General features: G+C 57.3%; 1 protein-coding gene across 1 annotated transcript; it reads right to left on the bottom strand.

Annotated features, from left to right (window-relative positions):
- Positions 1-6,861: 6,861 nt before the first annotated feature.
- Positions 6,862-12,661, bottom strand: PHYHIP (phytanoyl-CoA 2-hydroxylase interacting protein). The gene is made up of 4 exons (XM_059926256.1): positions 12,497-12,661; positions 11,134-11,308; positions 9,154-9,271; positions 6,862-7,396 (listed from the first exon to the last, which is right to left on the bottom strand). Exons 1-4 carry the CDS (start codon positions 12,659-12,661, stop codon positions 6,862-6,864), a joined length of 993 nt encoding a protein of 330 aa, XP_059782239.1.
- Between the last annotated feature and the right edge of the window lie 5,624 nt (positions 12,662-18,285).

The raw sequence follows: 18,285 nt of genomic DNA, 5'->3' as shown, positions 1-18,285 counted from the left end.
GTATCCTGTGCCAGATGCTGTCTGGGGTGTGGGGGCGGCGGGCGTGGGGTGGCTCGTCTCACTCCAGATGCGCAGGCTTGCCGTGTCTGGGGCCGGCCCACAGCCAGGACACCTGGCCTCACTGGCTGCCCTTCCTTCCGTCAATTCCAGGGCCCCAGAGGGTGGGATTCACGGTCGGGCACACACAGATACGCCTCGCACACTTCAGCCTGCAGGCGCCCCATGTACACACACTGCCCACAGCTCTCCCACACAACTGAAGGGGTGGAACGTTCTGTAAACAGGCTGTTCGGTGGGGAGGGAGGAGATATGTAAAAGGGGATGGCATGTGTCTGTCCATCCAGTGTCCATCCGGGTCTTCTGTCTCTGGGTCTGGGTGTCGGGCTAGGGGAGCCCACCAGGACCCAGAATACCAGCATCAGCCAGAACAGATCCACCAGCTGGCCCCCAGTGCCTGCCCTCCTGAAGGTCGGACCCCGAGTGCTGGCCCCTCGGATCCTTCTCTCCTCAGTGAGACAAGAGCCAGATGCTCGGCAGCCACTGAGCAGACACTCCAGCTCTGGCCCCCTCTCCCAGGGCGACCCATGGCTGTGTCTTGTCTGGCTTCTTCCTCCCTGCCATTGCCTTCTCCCTCTCCAGGCAATAGTGAGGCACAGACCTGTCTCCCCGAGGCCAGGTGGAGAGAAACTACATCCCTGCTCCTTCCCTTCAAAGGAGCCTCTCTCTACCCTTTCTCTCCATGGATCTCACAGGGAAAGAAAGCCCAGAGAGGACCCAGGTTCTCTGCCTGGTCTGGCCACTCCCAGATTCCCGAGCGAGCAGGCAGCCTGCTCCAAGCCCTGGGGCTCCCTGAGAGCCTTCGGGGGACTGTAGGTCTTTTACTGGCCCCAAACTCCTTCCCATTGCAGAGGCAGATGTTGTGCCAGCTGCTGTCTGGACTACGTGGGGGGGACCTACCCCCAGGGAGCAATACGGCATGGTGCATCCCATATTGGTCCTTCAGGCAGAAAGCAGCAGTGGAAACCAGACACATGGCTCGTATCTGATGTGCATGCGGGACCAGCTCCCTTGGTCAGGCTGCAGCCTTCTCTTCTAGTCCTGAGTGCAGGTGAGGGAGTGGGTGCTGGCCGGAGGGCCAGCGAGGTCACAGGCTGTGATGTCACGGCCACCCCTCCACCTCCTCTGACCAAGGTGCTCAGGACAGCTCAGAGGGCCGTGAACAGAACAGAAAAACCCCCAAACCGTTGGAGCCGCCCAGGCATCTCATCTGGACACTTTGCCAGCAAACTTGGCCTCAGCTCCACGGCAGAATTTGTAGTCAGTGGTCACAGCTCTCCTCACCAGCCCTGCAGGTTCCTCTGAAGCTCAGAGGACCACACTGCCAGTTTACAAGCCACATGTGCGAAGAGAGTCAGGATCACAGCCCCGTCCAGACTTCGGGACTGCGGCCCAAGAGAGTACCCAGTCCTCCCCCACCCAGATCAGGACCCCTGCGAACGGCAGCAGCACAGCTGGAGGCAGCTCAGGACTGACCCATGCAGCCACCCTGGGCACCCGTCCCAAGACTCCATCACCACCGTAGACTCGGACCCCTCTAACGACTCAGGGGCCCATGCTGGTGGGCCCTCCCAGTCTTCCCTGGGCCCATCTTCCCAGAGGCTGCCTCTGGGCGCTGAAGGCTGTTCAGGAGCTGGCTGCAGGCCATTGATACACATTCCAGAAGTTAATGAATGTGTTCTCCAGACCCGGCCTACGCTCACCTTCTGGCTACTTCAGGCTTCTAGACTAGATGAACTCCAGCGCAGCTGCCCAGCCGCTCAGGTGATTCCACGTCAGCGGACGGAACCCTTCCTCGCCCAACTGTCTCCAAGTCCCCGAGGTTTCCTGGGTCCTGAGTGCGTGGCCAGCAGCAGAAAAGCTAGGATGGACCTGTCCCAGACTGCGCTCCCAACCTGGTAACCCGGTTAAGATAACCACATACCCTGGAGCTCCGGACTCCTCCCTCTGGGCGCACCTCTCTAGCCCTCGGAGGACAGGACACCAGCCCTGGCCTGGCGGTCAGGAGGTCTGGCTCTGCCTTTCTTCGCCCTGTGACGTTGACCAACTGTCCCCTCCCCGGGCCTCTGCTCCCCAGCCTATCACCTTTCCCCAGCAACCCTTCCTGTTGGGGTCTAGTCTCCAAGAGCCAGAGGGCAGGGCCAGGCTCCTGAGGCAGCTGGGGGCTTCCAGGGCCAACTGTTGGCTCAATTGTAAAAGAAAGAAGGTTGGACGCCCTGCACTGCCCCCTCACTCCTTTTTATCCCTCCCCCTCCCCCTCACCCCACATTCTTCTCAGTAGGTCATGAGAAGGTTATAAGCTTGAATGCAGCACAGCCAGTTTGGGGCTTCCCTGGCGGTCCAGTGGTTAAGACTCCACGCTTCCACTGCAGGGGACACGGGTTCAATCCCTGGCAGGGGAACTAAGATCCCACATGCTGCGTGGCACGGCCAAAAAAATTTTAAATAAATAAAATAAAATAAAATAAAAACATAGCCGGTTTTGAATACAAGCTTTCCCATTTGGTGGCTCCGTGCCCCTTGGTGAGTCATTTAACTGCTCTGAACCTCGGTTTCTTCATCTAGATACAAAGGATGATAGCACAGTGTTTCAAGAAAGGAAGAGATAGACTTTGGAGGGAGACTGTCACAGCGCCTGGAAAATAGGCTGTCTGTAAATGGGCCTTCTTTTCCTGTCATCTGCCAAACAATTCTCCAGTTCCTGGACGAAGCTCTTCCTATACTAAAAGGAAACTTCTGGGTTCACCAGTTTCCAGTCGTGCGTTAGGAGTTTAGCGCAGAACTACATGTGCCAGAGAGGGCAATGCTTAACCCACAGCAAGGCGGGGCTTGCGGGGCAGCGGGGGACATATTTCTGGCTAGCTGGTAGCCTTTCTGGGCACCTCCCAAGTCACACCCTGTGCTTGACTGTCCCTACATACAAAGCTGATTCTAGAATATGTGAAAAGATTTGCTGCCCCAGTTTGTAAAAATAGTAGTGCCTGACTTGGGGAGAGGAGTAAGGAGGGGAGTAGGAGGCCAGATGTTTTCCCCTGAGAGTCAGAAGGCCCACCCCCTCACTGACCAGCCTGCTTCTCCTGCTCCAGCCCCCTCCCAGCCTCCCAGCCCTCCCCTCCCCCCATCCCAGGAACATCTGGTTCCAATCTCTTCCAGATGCTGTGGCCAAGCTGTTTTATGGCCAATCACCTCAGCTCAGCTTCCTGAAGGCCTCCCTCCGTTTCGGGGAATGGTCCCTCCTCGTCCCTTTCCTTGGGACCTTGGCCACCTCTTTTCCTAACATGGAGAAGAGATACATATCGAAGCCAAATGAAACTGTGAGGGTCCTCAGAACTGGCACCTTCCTTCCCACTTCCTTTGTGGGGGGGTGGGCCTGCCATCCAGCCAGGATTAAAAGAAAGATGCTGTCCCAGAAGGAAAGGAATGGATAGGGAAGCATGGGTCTGTGTGTGTGTGTGTGTGTGTGTGTGTGTGTGTGAGTGAGGTGTGAGTGTATGAGGCTGTGCCTATATATTGGGTGTGTCTGTGTTTGTGTCTGCACAGCAAAATACCTCCCTGTAACCTGGAAGTGCCCCTTGGTGGCCACCACCTCATTTTCCCTCCCTGTCTGCACTAGCTAACTCGGGGCCCCTCTGCTGGACAGTGGCAGCTGCAGCCCAAGGTTGTCCCTTACCTGGCAGCTCTCTGTGGCCGCCAAAGCTGTCTTCCATAGCCAGCCCAGGGAGGCGGTGTGTGTGTGTGTGTTTATGCACACATAGACCTCTCTCCCTCTGCCAGGTCAGATTAGAGGGACGCAGGCCAGAAGGGACCCCGGGGCAGACTCTGGCAGATGCCCTGACCCAGCTCTATCTGACAGGTGCCTGGAGCTGCCCAGGGCTGGCCAAGTGCCAGAGAGCAGCCATCTGGAGAGAGGAAGGACGAGTGGGCTCTCTGGAGGAAACCTGTATGCAGCCCCCCCGACCCCTGCCTCAACTGGCTCCTTCGTCCCCCACTAAGAGGACCCTGGGAGCCAATCTCTCCTCCTAAGAAACCCAGAAGGGTTTTGCAAAAGGAAGATTGAAGTCTGTGCCTCTGGGGGACTCTGAAAACCCCTCAGCTGATGCTGGTGGGTGGTCCTGCCCAGAGGCGGAAGGATGGACCCTGGAGGTCACCCCCCATCCTTAGAATCCTGGACTCCAAATATTCCCCACTACTCCTTCAAAATAAGCTTCCTTGGCATTTTTGGCTCCACAGCCCCCCCTGGTGTTATTCGGGAACTAGGCATGGCCATGATCAGAAGCGCTGTGGAGACCCTTGGGTGGGCCACTGTGTCTGAGACCTGCCCCGCCCGTGTCTTACTGTCCCAGGTGGTCCCTGGCATACACTGGGGAGACAGGGCAGTGAAATGGAAGGATTCTAGCTTCTGAATCAAATCCTGGGCATCGTTGCCTACTGGCTGTAAGACACGGGCAAGCCTTTTAACCTCTTTGTGCCTCAGTTTCTTCATCTGTTAAATGGGAATCATACGGTGCAGAGACATTGTGAAGACTAAAGGAGCTGATGTGTGTGAAAGCACCTGGCCAGATGCCTGGCACGTAGTAGGCCCTCAGGAAGTGGCATTTGCCCTTCAGCTTTCCTTCCTAGTGCAAGGAGGCTGTGCCCCAAGCTTTGGATGACACATGTTCATCTGGCCCTGAGCCAGGCAGTGTCAGGGAGGTGACTCTGTTTTTTCTGGAGCTTTTCCACTCCAGCAGAGGATCATTTTAATAAGTCCATAATAATAGACACAGAGGTGACTCAGATCTGCAAACGAGGAGCCCTGCTGGGGAGCGGACACTCTGGCTCTGGGGGAGGGAAATTCAGTGGCATCTGAGTCTGATGCAGTGGCAGGCTGCTGCAGTGGGAAGGGCTCCAAACAGGCGGCCTGCGGACCTCGGTTAGGCCTCCAGATTGCTACAGGTTGTCCCCTAGGAGGCCTCAGTTTCCCCATCTGCAGAATGCATGGTAGTAAATTGACCTCCAAAGTCCTTTCCAAGCTGGAGATGTGGCTCTGCTTTTGGAGCCCTGCCTCTCACAGTGAGATGTGGAACAACCTTGGAGACGGTTCCAGGTGGCCTGTCCTGGGGGGCATCCTCATTCGAGCTCTTCTGTGACTATACAGCTTGCCCACCCCACCCCTCTCAGAGCCCAAGGAGAGGCGGGGCTCTCAGGCCATGGTGGTTTATTGATGCACGTCGCAAGCACAGCACACAGGCGGGTGTGCCCCCAGCCCAGGGCAAACACGAGGCCAGGGGAGGGCAGCGGGCCTTTTCCGCTGCCCTCAGCAGAGGGGAAAGGGCCTGGGGCCCACGTCTTCTCCTCCATGCATCTCCCACGGCCCCCAGCCCTGATCCATGCCACGGAGACAGCTGGCTACACCATTCCCTGTGGTTACAGAAGAGGCCACCAGCTGTCCCATCTGCCCACCCACTGAGATACGGCCTTGTTGGCCTGCTGCCCCCTTCTGTCCTTCATCGCAGAAATCCGGCTGTCACCTTGGGGGCTGCTTCCCACCACCTGACATCACCTCTGGCATCCCCCAAACAGCTGCCTGCCTTAGTTAACACCTCTCCCCGTCACCCCACCCAGTCTGCTTGTCCCCAGGGTCCACTCTCACCACTCCCATGACCCGTACAAAAGTAGGAAAGAGGTGAAAACGTTGAGTGGCCCGGGAAAGACCTCACAAAGAACTCCCCAGGGAAGGGCCTCTCCGCCAATAGGCTAGCTTCGCGGTGGGTACCCGACAGGGCCAGTGGGCAGGGGCGCGAGGGGGGGCGGGGCAGGGAAGCCACAGTCCAGATGACACACAGGCACAGGGCAGTGGCGGCGCCGCGGCAGAGCGAGCGAGCAAGCGCGCAGCCAGGCGGGGTGCCAGGGCTCTGGGGGAACGCCCTCACTTCCAGTTCCACGCCGGGTCCCCAAGGCGTGAGGCCGCCCACTCCCGGCTGAGGAAGGGGTCCCTCCGGGTCTCAGGGGTCTCTTGCCCCCTCCTCGACCCCAGCGGCTACCCTTGCAGACCCAGCACTCTGAGCAAGGGAGAAAGTACGCCAGGATTTACACCATCTCCAGACGGAAGAAGGGGAAACACCAGCAGCCAGGTGCCCCCGAAGCTAAGAGAAAAAGAGGGTCCTTTTCTAGAGGGCAGGTGGAGAAGGAGAGGCACAGCCCTCCCCGTGCAGGAAGAGGGTGCCGCGGGGTAAGGAGCAGGGGGCGGGGTGGGGGCGGGGGTCACAGCGGTGCAGGAAACTATTTATAGAGGGAGAGGGTGGGGCCTGCGGTGAGAAGCCCCCAGGCCCGACTCACGGGGAGGGGCATTCTGTGATTGGCCCTGAGCGGGAGGGGGTGGGGCTAAGGAAGAGCACGCCCACAGCTCTCGGCTCACCTCCGGAGGCAGGCAAGCTACAGGTGGGCCTTGGAAGGGAAGGCTTCCCCGGGAGAGCCCTAGGCGGCAGGTCTCCTGAGATGGAGGCCTGGGATGAGGCAAGAAACAGCAGGGCAGGGAAACCAGAGGAAAGGGGAAGTCTCTAGAAATCCACCCGCCCCCGCACTCCCCACCAACCTGCTGAGGCTAAGAAGCCTTCCCAACCCCACCAGGCATGGGTGGGCCATGCCTACCAAGGGACCACCCTCCGTTGCCTCCAATGCCCTGGGGAAGGGAAGGGAAGAGGGAGATGGATGGCATGGAGGGAGCAGGGCGGCAGGGGAGAGAAAGCCAGCTCCCTGCACCTATGCCACCCATCACCACCCTGCCTGCCATCTCTCCCTAGCCCCCCAGCTCCCCAGAAGTCCCTAGCGGCCCACGCTGATGTTGCAGGTCTTGCAGCTGGGGTCTTTCTTGGCGTCAGCAGTGGACAGGCTCATGAGCTGGTGCCCGCTGATCTCCCCCAGGGTGCCCAGGGACAGGTCGACAGGCTCGGTGTAGATGATCTCCAGGATGAGGTCCTGGGCATGGCGGAAGACCAGCTCCCCATCCTCCACGCTGCAGGTCAGGAACTTGTTGCAGGCAATGTCCAGGAGGGGCAGGCGGTCACGGCAGAAGCGATCCCCCAGGGAACCCTTGGGGGCCAGCACCAGGATGGCATAGTGGTAGGCCGTGTACATACAGTAGAAGTCTGCAAAGTAGAGGTTGGTGCTGGGGTTGAAAAGGCGCTGGGCAGGGATCTGGAAGCGCCAGCGGCCGTAGGGGGAGTCCTGCGGGGGCTGGCCTGTGTTGAACTCCGTGTTGCAGCTGAAGAAGACCCCGTGGAGCATGCCGCTGGTCGGGGAGCCATGGCTGCCACTGTTGTCCTTCAGATAGGGCTGCAGCATGTTCCCGCAGTGGGTCCTGCCCACCCCGGGCGGGGAGAAAGGCCCAGGGGAAGAGAAAATGCCGTTGGTTAGCTGGACTGAGGCTGGCTGCTATGTGTGACCGAGAAGGGTGTCAGCCCAGCTCCCAGCTCTCCCACCAGCTACCGCCTCCACCAGTCACAAATAGAACATTCCAGAATGCAAGAGAAGGGAGGGCCCGGGAGATGGGCTGATCCAGCCCACTTCTTCATGGAGGAGAGATCTGAACACGCCACTCCCCAGCTTACAGCCCTTTGATGGGACTTGCACAAAAAGCAACGCCGTAAAGATCTGGTCTTTCGGGCCCCACCTCCCAACACCCCCAAACGCACAGGTAACAGGTAACATCCTCCAGCGGGAACCCCACCCCAGGTCTTTCCTGCCTCTGTGCCTTTGCAGTGCTCTTCCCTCTGCCTGGACTGCCCCTCCCACATTTTTCCACCTGGCCTGGCAAACTTCTAATCATCCCTCAGGTGTCCCCTCCTCTCCAAAACCTTCCAGGAACAGCAAGCACTTACATTCAACAAAATTTTGACGGCCTACTACGTGCAGGACACTGAACTTTACTCAGCAATCACACATACTTATTATATTCCATCTGTCTGTACTGTTCCCCTGATAGACTCTGAGGTTTGCGATAGGGGGGACTATGCCTTTATTCACCTTTTTTTTTTTTTTCCTGAGCCCCACGGCATGCAGGATCTTAGTTCCCTGACCAGGGATCGAACCCATGCCCCCAGCAGTGGTAGCACAAAGTCTTAACCACTGGACCACCAGGGAAGTCCCTATTCATCTTTATATTCTGGCACATATGGGTGCTCTCTGTCTCTCCCTTGCTTGCTGATAGAGGAGCCCAACTGGCCGTTGTCCTCACCACTCACCTGCTGCCTCTCTTCTTTAGTACAAACACCAAAGAACCCCCCGGGGTCAGGTCAAAACGCCCCGCCCCAGCTGACTGCAGTGATAAAGACAGTAACAGGGGCAGCTTGCCCTGGCCCCCTGAGAAGGATGAAGACTTGGAGCAGTATCAGCCAGCATGGTGAGGATGGGCAGCCCCTGGTCCAGCCTCACTCTTGCCCGGTTCTGCTGGCCCTCTGGGCCTCAGACTCCCCATTTGTAGCCTGAGGGTGTTGGATGGGATCACCAATTTTCAAACATTTTTGAAATGTTTCAAACATTCAAGCAGAACCCCTCTCTTTTATCCCCAAAGGAAATTATACACGGGCAGGCCAGAGGCAATTAAATTGAAGCCTCTCTGGTTGGGTGACAGGTGCGGGGCTCAGCAAGCCTCACCCTCTGATTTCCTCTCCAGTCCCTCGGCACCACCTTAAAGGGCGCCCTGAGATCCTTCTCCGGAGCCTCCAGGTTTCCCAGCACGCAGTGTGAAGACCACAACCCTTCGTATTGAGAATCCTCTCACTCTGTATTCCCCTCACCACCTCCCTTGGGACCCAGGGCCTGAACTGGAGGGACAGCTGACCTGCAGCCTTAGAACCCAGTGAAAGGAACTCTCCCAAAGGAGGATCAAACCCAGGACCTCGTCCACTCATGACTGTTAGCGTGGTGCCCCCAGGCAGCCCCATCCTGAGAGCCCTCTCCTTCCCTGGAGCCTAACGTCCCCCCCCCAGATCCAGCCTGGGTTATGGGGGTGGTGAGGACTCCAGAGGAGGGTCTGGCAACTAACAGAGTGGGGGTGACGTCAGACGGCCGGGGCGGCGGGCAGATCCAGGGCAGGAAGGAGAGACCCAGCCATACCTGGCGTGCTGGAAGTACTCCTTGTGATGGTTGCGGTAGAAGACGGAGAAGCGGAGCATGCGGCCTGCGATCTGCTCGGCCTTCTCCTGCAACTGGGCCAGGTGTTCCTTGGCATAATCTGCAAGAGTCCAGGTGGGTCAGCCGAGGGTCAAGTGGGGGATCACAGCCTGCCCCACAGATCACCCACTGCATACCGTGAACGCCGGCCCACCTCTGTCGTCAGGGCGCAGGGGAAACCAGACAGTCACAGCACCTTGGACCAGTTAGGAACAGACCACCTGGCCTGGCTGGGAACATGAGCAGCTGGATGCTGTCTGTCCTTGTCACCTCTGGGCCCTATTGCCAGAGGCTCAGGGCTCTGCGTCAGAAAAGGGCAGAGGGCTGCCCAGTTATACAGTCATGTACAGCGAGGGCCCCAGAGGCTGTGATCCCAGACCATCCTCGTGTGAAAAGAGGACCAAGAGGCAAAAGACTGAGAGGAGACAATCTGAGGTCCTTTGGGGAGAGCCCCTCAAATCCACCAGGTAGGAGGCTGCCCACACCACCGCATGGAAGCCAGTTGTAATTTCAGGTGGAGAGTCAGGAGGAAACTGCAGAGAACCAAGGTGAATATCTAGGCAGACCAGGGTCTGGGGCATCCCATGAGAAAGGGGGAAGGTTGGAAACAGCACAGTCAAATTGGACTCCCCGGGCCAGGGCCAGAGGCTGGGGCCGTGGAGCGCAGGCAGGGCTGCTGCTAGCCTGGCCAGCGCCTTTGCACAAAGTAGGAAGAGGCGCTCTTTCCTCCTTGCTGATGCAGCCCTGGCCAGGGTGCTGGGTTTGACAAAAGGAGGAGGAACTGGACTGCAGCCATCCCCAGCTCCCCAGTTTGAATGACCTCCCACCACATGTAGAGTTCTGGGGTAAACCAAGAGGCTTTCCCTGCAAGGTGCAGGAGCACCTCCAGAGAGTGGCGTTTTGCAGCTGAGCTAAGAAAAAAAACACCACTCAGAAGAGAAAGGCAGGTCAAGGAGACTTGGGGCACAGACTTTGGCAGAGGATGGAGTCAGGAGCCTCTGAGGCCTGGGGCTAAGGATGTTCATGCCCCTTCCTTGTGATAGAGGGAGATCTGGAGCAGTTCTCACCGTGGGCACCAAAAGAATGGAATATCATGGGGCCGATCCTGGGTCATCAGTGAGCAAGTACGCAGAAGCCCAGTATTTGTTCATGTTGGAATTTGCAAGCTAATAGGTGAGTTTGTGGGATGGTTTTCCCAGCCTACGTGGAGGCTCAAGACAAACAAAATGTGATTGTCCTACAAAGTGTCCATCAACCAATGATCAATAAACAAAACATGGTCCATCCACACCATGGGGTGTTATTCAGCCTTAAAAAGGAAAGAAATCCTGACACATGCTGTAACATGGATGAACCTTGAGGACATTATGCTAAATGAATAAGCCAATCACAGAAGGGCGAATACTGTGTGATTCTCCTCACACGCGGTACCGAGAGTAGTCAAATTTACAGGGACAAAAAGTGGAAGGGTGGTTGCCAGGGCGTGGAATGAGAGGGGAATGGGAAGTTGTTGTTTAAGGAGCATAGAGTTTCAGTTTGGGAAGATGAAAAAATTCTGGAGATGGATTGCACACCAATGTGAACGTACTTAACGCTGCTGGACTGAAAAATGGTTAAGATGGTAAATTTATGTTATGTGTATTTTCCCACACTTATGCTTGCCCCAAGCCAGAAAAGTAACTCCATCCCTTTCTGGAAGAGGTATTGTCAACATAATTAGCAGTGCTCGCATCTGCCTCCTGCATCAGACTGCAGGCTTTGGGGGGGCACGGGTGGGTTTCATCCATAGGTGTCTCCCCGTTGACCGAAGCACGGTGCCTGCGTACAGCAGGTGTTCCTAAGTGCGTGCTGGGTTAAGAGGAAGTCCCCTCCTGACCATCACTAAACCAGATGTGCCAAAGCAGCCGGACAGCAGGGCCTCACCCCCAGTGCAGAACTCGACCGTCTCGCTCCAGCCAGACACGAGGTACTCCCCGTCGCTCTGCTTCACGGCGGTCTGCACTGCCACACTGTACTCCGTGCGGGGGCTCAGGAACCAGTGGCCTCTCACCGTCATGGGCAGCGGCACGGCCTTGGCCACGAGCTTGGTGGGGACATCCTGAGAAATGGGGCGCGGACAGAGAGCCGAGAGTCAAATTGGGGGTCACGTCCACTCTTGGCATTCCCCCAGACCTCCCACTCCCCCAGATGGCCGCCTTCCTGCTGAGGAGAGCCAGAGCCTCAAGGATTCAATGGCTCGGTGCCCTGGCCACCATTTTCCCGCAGAAGCAAGCCGTGGCCATTGGGAAGGCCATACAGACACTCCCTGGCCTCCACCCCCTTAACCCCTGATGCCTGTTCTCTTGGGAAATGAGGAGAAAGACCACTGGGGTGGAGGCCCGCAAAGTTGAGGGCGGCGAGACCTTCTTTTCCGAGGGAGACTTCGAGAGCTCTGCACACTGCAGTGCCGTCTCCACGGCAACGGCAAATGCTGAGAAGCCAGGGAGGAAGGGAAAATATGCCTTCTTCTTTGGGGGGGGAGGGTTAAGGGGGTGGTGGTGAACATTCACGTCACCGTGGCAACTGGCCTGCCAAAAGACACCCAGATTGGAGAGCCAGTTCCAAAGAGAGAGAGGGTGAGTAACCCACATGATGCAGTCGTCGTGGGAAGCAGCTCCTTCCCACCTCACTCTTCCCCCTGCCTCTCTGCCAGCTTGAGAAGATGGGAGCCTTCCTCCCACCCGCCCCCACACCGGCTCTAACTCAGGGAAAGACATCCCAGCCAGTGCAGGACTCCCATCCCTTTTCTAAACCCAGCAAAGAATAGGCCAGAGGGTCGGAGACAAAGAGGATCACAGGGGCCTGAGGACCAAGCAAAGGGGCACAACCCTGCCCACGGCCCACGTTGCCCACCAGGTCAACAATAAGGCTGCTTTCTCAGTCGGGGGCTTTGTCGGACCCCTGAGACGCCATCCCCAGGTGTGACGTGTCTGTGGCCGCACCCTGGGTTTTCCCACCCCATGTGAATGTCCAGTCATGACGCCGATGAGGGTGTTTGCTGTGTGCTGGGCCGAAGCCAAATACCACACAGACAATTACCTCGATGAAGCCTCTCCCTGGCATTATTATTATTCCCTTTTTACCAGTGGAGGAGAGAGGTTAAACAACTTCCCCAAGATTACACAGTAAGAGCTGGACTGGAGTCGGGCCTCTCCGACTCCCAACTGTCCCCTCTAGGCGTTCTGTTATCCTGCCCCCCTTCAAGAGCAGGGGCTCGGAGGAGGCGCTCTGGGCACCCTGCACTCACCCGGTGCTTGAACTTGTTGGAGTTCTTATTCTCTTTCTTGTTCAGGTCAATGAAGTAGTGGGTGACCCTCTCCAGGTCACTGTTCTCCATGGCCCAGGAGATGCGAAAGGAGTCACAGGTGATGTTGCTGACCTCGATGCTGTGGGGTGTGGACAGCAGCTCCATGCTCCCCACTGGTTTGGCTTCTGTGTGGACTGAGGAGAGAGGAAGACTCAGCACCTCCCTCCCCACCACGGAATCTTCTAGAATGTCTTGCTCCCAACATCACTTGCAAGGTGGAACCTTGAGGAGCCATCGATTGCATCTGCCTCATCAGATCTGATGGGAAGATTGCACGAGGAGGACTGGAGGGGTGGGACCGAAGGTGGGCTGGGGTGGCCCCCTCGGGGGCTCTTGGCTCTCCTGGGAGGTGTCTGCAGAGCAGATGGCACCTGACAGGTGGCGGAGGCAGTGGGAATGCTTCAAACGTGGGGCAGGACAGATTTGCAGCAGATGGAGCCAAGGAGGGGGGCCCTCAGCCAGCAGGCGTGAAAAGAGAAAGGGGTGGGGTGGAGAGAGCAGTGCGAGGCGGTGGAGAAGCGGCAGGAAGCACCCTCCGGGAGCAGGGTGTGAGGGTGAGGCAGGCAGGGGGCGCTGGCAGCCAAGAGGCCCAGGATGCCAGGGCTCTCGGGTTCAGGCCCCCTCGTCCCTGGGGGTGACTCAGCAAGGGTCACCACAACTCGGGGCTGGGAGTACGAGTGCCACCGAGATGACGTGAATCCACTGGTGGTGGGAGGGGACAGCAGGGCCACGGTTCTCTTCCACCTGTAACATTTCAACTCTCGTTCTTTTTCTTTCAGCAGATCCTCTGTCGCTTGACTCTTACATTACTAGTTTTTACCTTTACATCTCTTGCAGGCCAACTACGTGCTAATAATTTCACAAACATCATCTCATGCAAGCCTCACAATAGGTAGGTACTATTATTATCCCCATTTTACAGATGAAGTAGCTGAGGTCGGTGGGGTGGGGGGTGGTACTAAGATGTCAAAGGTCACACAGCTGCAAAATGATTTGAACTCAGGTCTGTCTGATTCCAGGGCCCAAGCTCTTTATCAGGAAGCTAAGGTTGTGTCCCCTTGTGTGTGTGTGTGTGTGTGTGTGACATGTGTGGTGTGTGTGTGCACAGGTGCACGTGGTTTTACCGCTATTTATTTTTTCTCTTTCCATCCTTCCCTTTCAAGGAATTGCTTTTTCTCTCACCTCCCTCTCTCACTCCTTTGCTTCTACCCCTGGCTGCTGTTCCAGGTGTGAAAGGACCACACCATCATTACTCTCAACTGTGCTTTAGCTAGGACGAGCTGACTCTGGCCTTGACTTTGGCCTGGCTCACCGGAGCTCCGGGGAACAGGGTGGGGAGTGAGAGGAAGGGGGAGTGACTGTCTCTGGAATAAGAACGTGAATGTGGTTGGACTCTGTCCTGGGGCATGTGCTCATTACCGCATCCAGCTCATGCCTGCCTCAAGCCCAGCCCAGCACACCTCAGATTTCTGGAGTGTCATCTCCTTTTCTCCCCCTCCCCTCTTCCTCACCCAGGCGCTAAGGGTGAGGGTACCTTGTGCCTTCGAAAGCAGGTACTTCTATTTATAGCTCCCAGAAGGTCCAACCCACACTCTCCTGTCAATTAAGCCTGCTCCGGAGACTGGCACCTCTAAATTAACCCCTGGGCTGCCTGGGCGGCAGGCACAGGGCGAAGGATATGGGTGATGGCCCTCACCTGTCCCAGGCTGTCACCTGAATCCTTGTTTCATCTTAGCTTCCCACCCTAAAGTGTGTGCCTGCCTGTTGTTAAGTTCAGCCAAATGCCAGTGGCTTCACGTATGGGGAATCCTATGGTGAATAAGCACAGGGGTGCTACCAGGTCCACCCCGAAATCAAACAGAATGGGATCGGTGTCTAGAAACAACTGTATGATAATAAACCAGCTGGTAATTCCTGGGGACAGGTGTGGAGCAGGGGGGAGTTGCCATTCCCTCGGGCTCCCAGTGAGGAGCTCCCCCGGGAGACACATGTGTGCCCCCCACATGCACCCACACACACACATGCACCCACACACACCAACACAGACACACAGCCACCCCAGAGGGCCTGAGCGGCCACCTCCCAGCCGCATGGGACGCAGTCTACGCCTGGCCTGTCGGGGGACACCTATTCCTGTCCCCGCCCAGAGGCAGGGGCAGCAGGGGCAGCCGTGTTTGGTGGCAGGGGTCTCCAGGAGCCACCTCCTTTCCTCTCTCCAGTTCTAGGAGAGCTCAGATCACTCCCCCATGCTAGCTTGGGGGGAGGCAGTGAGTGACACTGGGAGAACAATGAAGCCGAGTGGACCAAGGATGGGCATGCACCTGGGTCTCCAAGCCCAGATGCTGGAGAAGGGCAGGGTTTGAGGGACAGGCTGAGACAGCACCTGAGAAACACCCACGGTCCCATGTAATCCACCCCAAGACAAGCATTTACACACCCACACGCAGGCAGGCACACACGCACGCACACAGATGCACTGGGTATGCCCACCCACACCTGCCACACACGGCTGCACACGCCTCCTCAGACATCCTCGTCCCACACACTCACCTACGCACTCAGGTACCCTCCGCCACCTTCCACGTTCTAAGAATGTCCCACAGTTGTCCCTCCACAAGCTGTCACCTCCACACAGACCCACGCATGTTCACGTCCTCAGGCTCTCACACACACACACACACACGTAGGCACACACGCCTTCCCACAAGCCATATTTGGGGAAGAAAGGAGGCCACAGTCACCAACATGCATGCGTGCTGCCTCCACAGAGGCACGCTACCCCTCCGCCTGCTTGCACACACGTGTGCATTCGCACACACGTCAACCTCTGCAACACGACAACCTCAACCTCTGCCCATATTCTGGCGTTCTCTCTCACGGCTTCTCCAGGCTCAAAGCCACAGACTTTGAAAACATGTTTGTCTCTGCCAGGCTCTGCCAGCCCTGATCCTTCACATGCCAACAGGTTTGCGCACCTACGCACGCGGGCCTGCCCACGGACAGAGGCTTCTGTCCGCTCTCCCCACCTCCATCCCCCTTCTGCTCTGGAGTTGCGCCTCCCCACGTAGAAACCCTCTGGTCGCATGCAGTCAGCCCCCCAACAAAATGCACTCCCACACGCATGACAAGTGAGATGTCCACCCCATAAATATACTGCCTCACACCAACGCCCGCCCACACAGCCCCCAGGCTGCTCAGATAACTGATCCCCCCCACGGACCTCACATGTACATGTATGTTCCCAGACCCACCACACGTGAGCATAAGTGCAGGCAGACAGAACTATGTACTCAAGCAAGCCTCCACTTTCCCGGCAAGCAGGCACTCGTGCTGAACACACCGATACCCCCGGCCCATGCCCATTCCGAACAGCCACCACACGCCAGAGGGAACGCATCCCCCCACCCCGCTGTCCCCGTTGGCATAGCTGACTGCAGCAGAATGGTCATGGGGTGACTGTGGTGCCCCAGGGACTGGATCCAGCTGTGAACCCCTTTGCCAAGGGCCTGGGGGAAAGGGGACGAGGTCGTCAGCCCCGGCTATCCAGGTGGGCACCTCGGGCAGTGGCAGGACCCTGACGCCCCCAGCTCCTAGGCCCTGGCCACCCGAGTCCCTCTCGGGATTGACAGCACGATCAATCCTCTGGGGAGGAAGGACGCTCACCTGGCTCCACCGGGCTCTGCAGAGGAAGATCTGGAAGGGAGGGAGGGGAGAGACCTCTGCGTGGACAGTCTCCCCAGGCTGAGGGGCAGCAGCCGGACGCCTGGGTCAAAGGCAGCAGCGCTCTCTCGCTCCCCTGGCTCCTCTCTCAGCTGCCAAGGAGGCCTCTTCCATGCCCCGCAGGCAGCTCCTCCCTGGCTCTGCAGCACAACGCTGCTGCCCCCCGAGAGGCGATGTTCCCAGCCGAGCGCCAGGAGAGAAACAAGAGCGAAATCAAAGCGGCGGCGTGGAGGAGAGAGAGGCAGAGAAGGCGAGAAAGAACGAAAGAGCCAGACCGAATCTGGCTCCACCAATGGGATCGGTGGCTGCCCAGCGTCAGGTGACAATAAGCAAGCTTGGTCCCTGCTCGCCTGGGCTGGTGGGAGGGGGAAAGGGCAGAGGGTCTCCCAGGGAGCTACAGCGATGTCCTTGGAGACGGTGGCAGTGATCACCTTTCCCCCATTCTTCCAGGACAAGCTGCCCTCACAAGAAGTCCCTCCAGCACACCCCTGCTTGGAAATCTCTCACTTGAAGGCAGCCCCTAAACTTCAGGATGCTGGGAGAGGGGTGGGGCTTAGCCTAAGGGCTCAGGAGCTCCAAAGCAAGGATTCTGATTGGCGGATGGAGAGGGGGGCTGTGAAGGGGAAGGGTTCACATGGGGTATGTGAGCTGCAGGCGGGCAGGAGGGGGGTTCTGTCTACAGTCTGGATTCTCTCTTCAGGGCCTTTTGCTGATCTGTGGCTCCATTTTCTTACCAACTCTATCAAGAGATATCAGACCTGCAGCTCCAGGGCCCCCTGATCGTCAAGGGAGAATGTCTGGCTACTTAAGTTCCCCAGGGGGAAAAGAAAACAAGAGAAAGAAGTTGTGGGGCAGTGAAGGAAGAGCAGAGGCAAGAAAGTGGGGGTGGGAGGGACACACAGAGCTTGGAGTGTTCTCATCCCAGCCAACCACCTGGGCTCAGAGGAGCCAAGCCCTGGATACCTTGACCGGAGAGATTACTATCTGCTGTCTTAACAACAGGAAGCTTTTCTGCCAGCCAGAAATGAGGACCCTGAGGATGCCACCATGAATAGCACTCAAGGAAATCTGAGTCAAGCAAACAGTCACAAAGAGTATGTACAGTGTGGAAAAGCACAGGCTTTGCAGTCAGACAGATACGGTCAGAATTCTTGCTCTGTCACTTTCTAGCTGGGTGACCTCGGACAAGTTACTCAACCTCTCAGAGCTTCAGTTTCTCCATCCGTCAAGTGGGATAATAACACAGGTTTGTTGTCATCACTGAATGAGAAATCACATCATAAATCTCAAAGCTCTGGCTGATCCACCAGATGTGCCCCGTCATGCATCACAGCTGATATCATCACCATCATTATTGACCGTGCCTGCCTGCAAAGAGCCCACTGTCTTTTAGGGGAGAAAAGATGGACATTTAGAGACCCAATTAGAGAACAAGGCGTATACAGCTAAGTTGAGGGTACAGATGTGGATGCACAAAAGGAGGGAGGACCAGCTCCAGAGAGCAGGTGGAGCACAGCCAAGAGGAGGAGGCGGAAGCAGCAGCGTGGTGGAAGGTGGGGAGGTCCTGGTGCAGACACAGCAGACACAGCAGGTAGGCCCTGGGTGAGGGCCTCAGAGAGCCGTCGCTTGGCCAAACATGAGTAGGTCCCGCTCCTCACACACCTACACTGAGAAGTTGAAACTCCGAAGAGATGCACCGTGTCATCTCATGGTCATGGCCAGCATCAGACATCTGGACCGACACCTGGCCCTACAACCCACCTGAGGACAGCAACTCAGTTTCCCCATCTGTAAAGGAAGACGAGTCTCAGCACACCCCCGCCTCCCACTTTCACAGGATGGCACGCAGAGACCGTACGAGATCATGTGTCCCAAGCAGAGAACAGTTGCTATCTGAATGCACTTTTGTGGAGCTGGGCGCTAGTGTCAAGTGAAGACACAAACCCTCTCAGAGCTCCTGCCTCCTCTTGCCTCAGAGGACTTCTCTGCAGATCACATGAGAAAGCACA

The sequence above is a fragment of the Balaenoptera ricei genome, chromosome 6, assembly GCF_028023285.1.
Source record: "Balaenoptera ricei isolate mBalRic1 chromosome 6, mBalRic1.hap2, whole genome shotgun sequence".
In the NCBI taxonomy this organism is placed as follows: Eukaryota; Metazoa; Chordata; class Mammalia; order Artiodactyla; family Balaenopteridae; genus Balaenoptera; species Balaenoptera ricei.
Note: the sequence above shows the minus strand (reverse complement) of the source record. Positions and strands in the feature narration are given on the sequence as shown.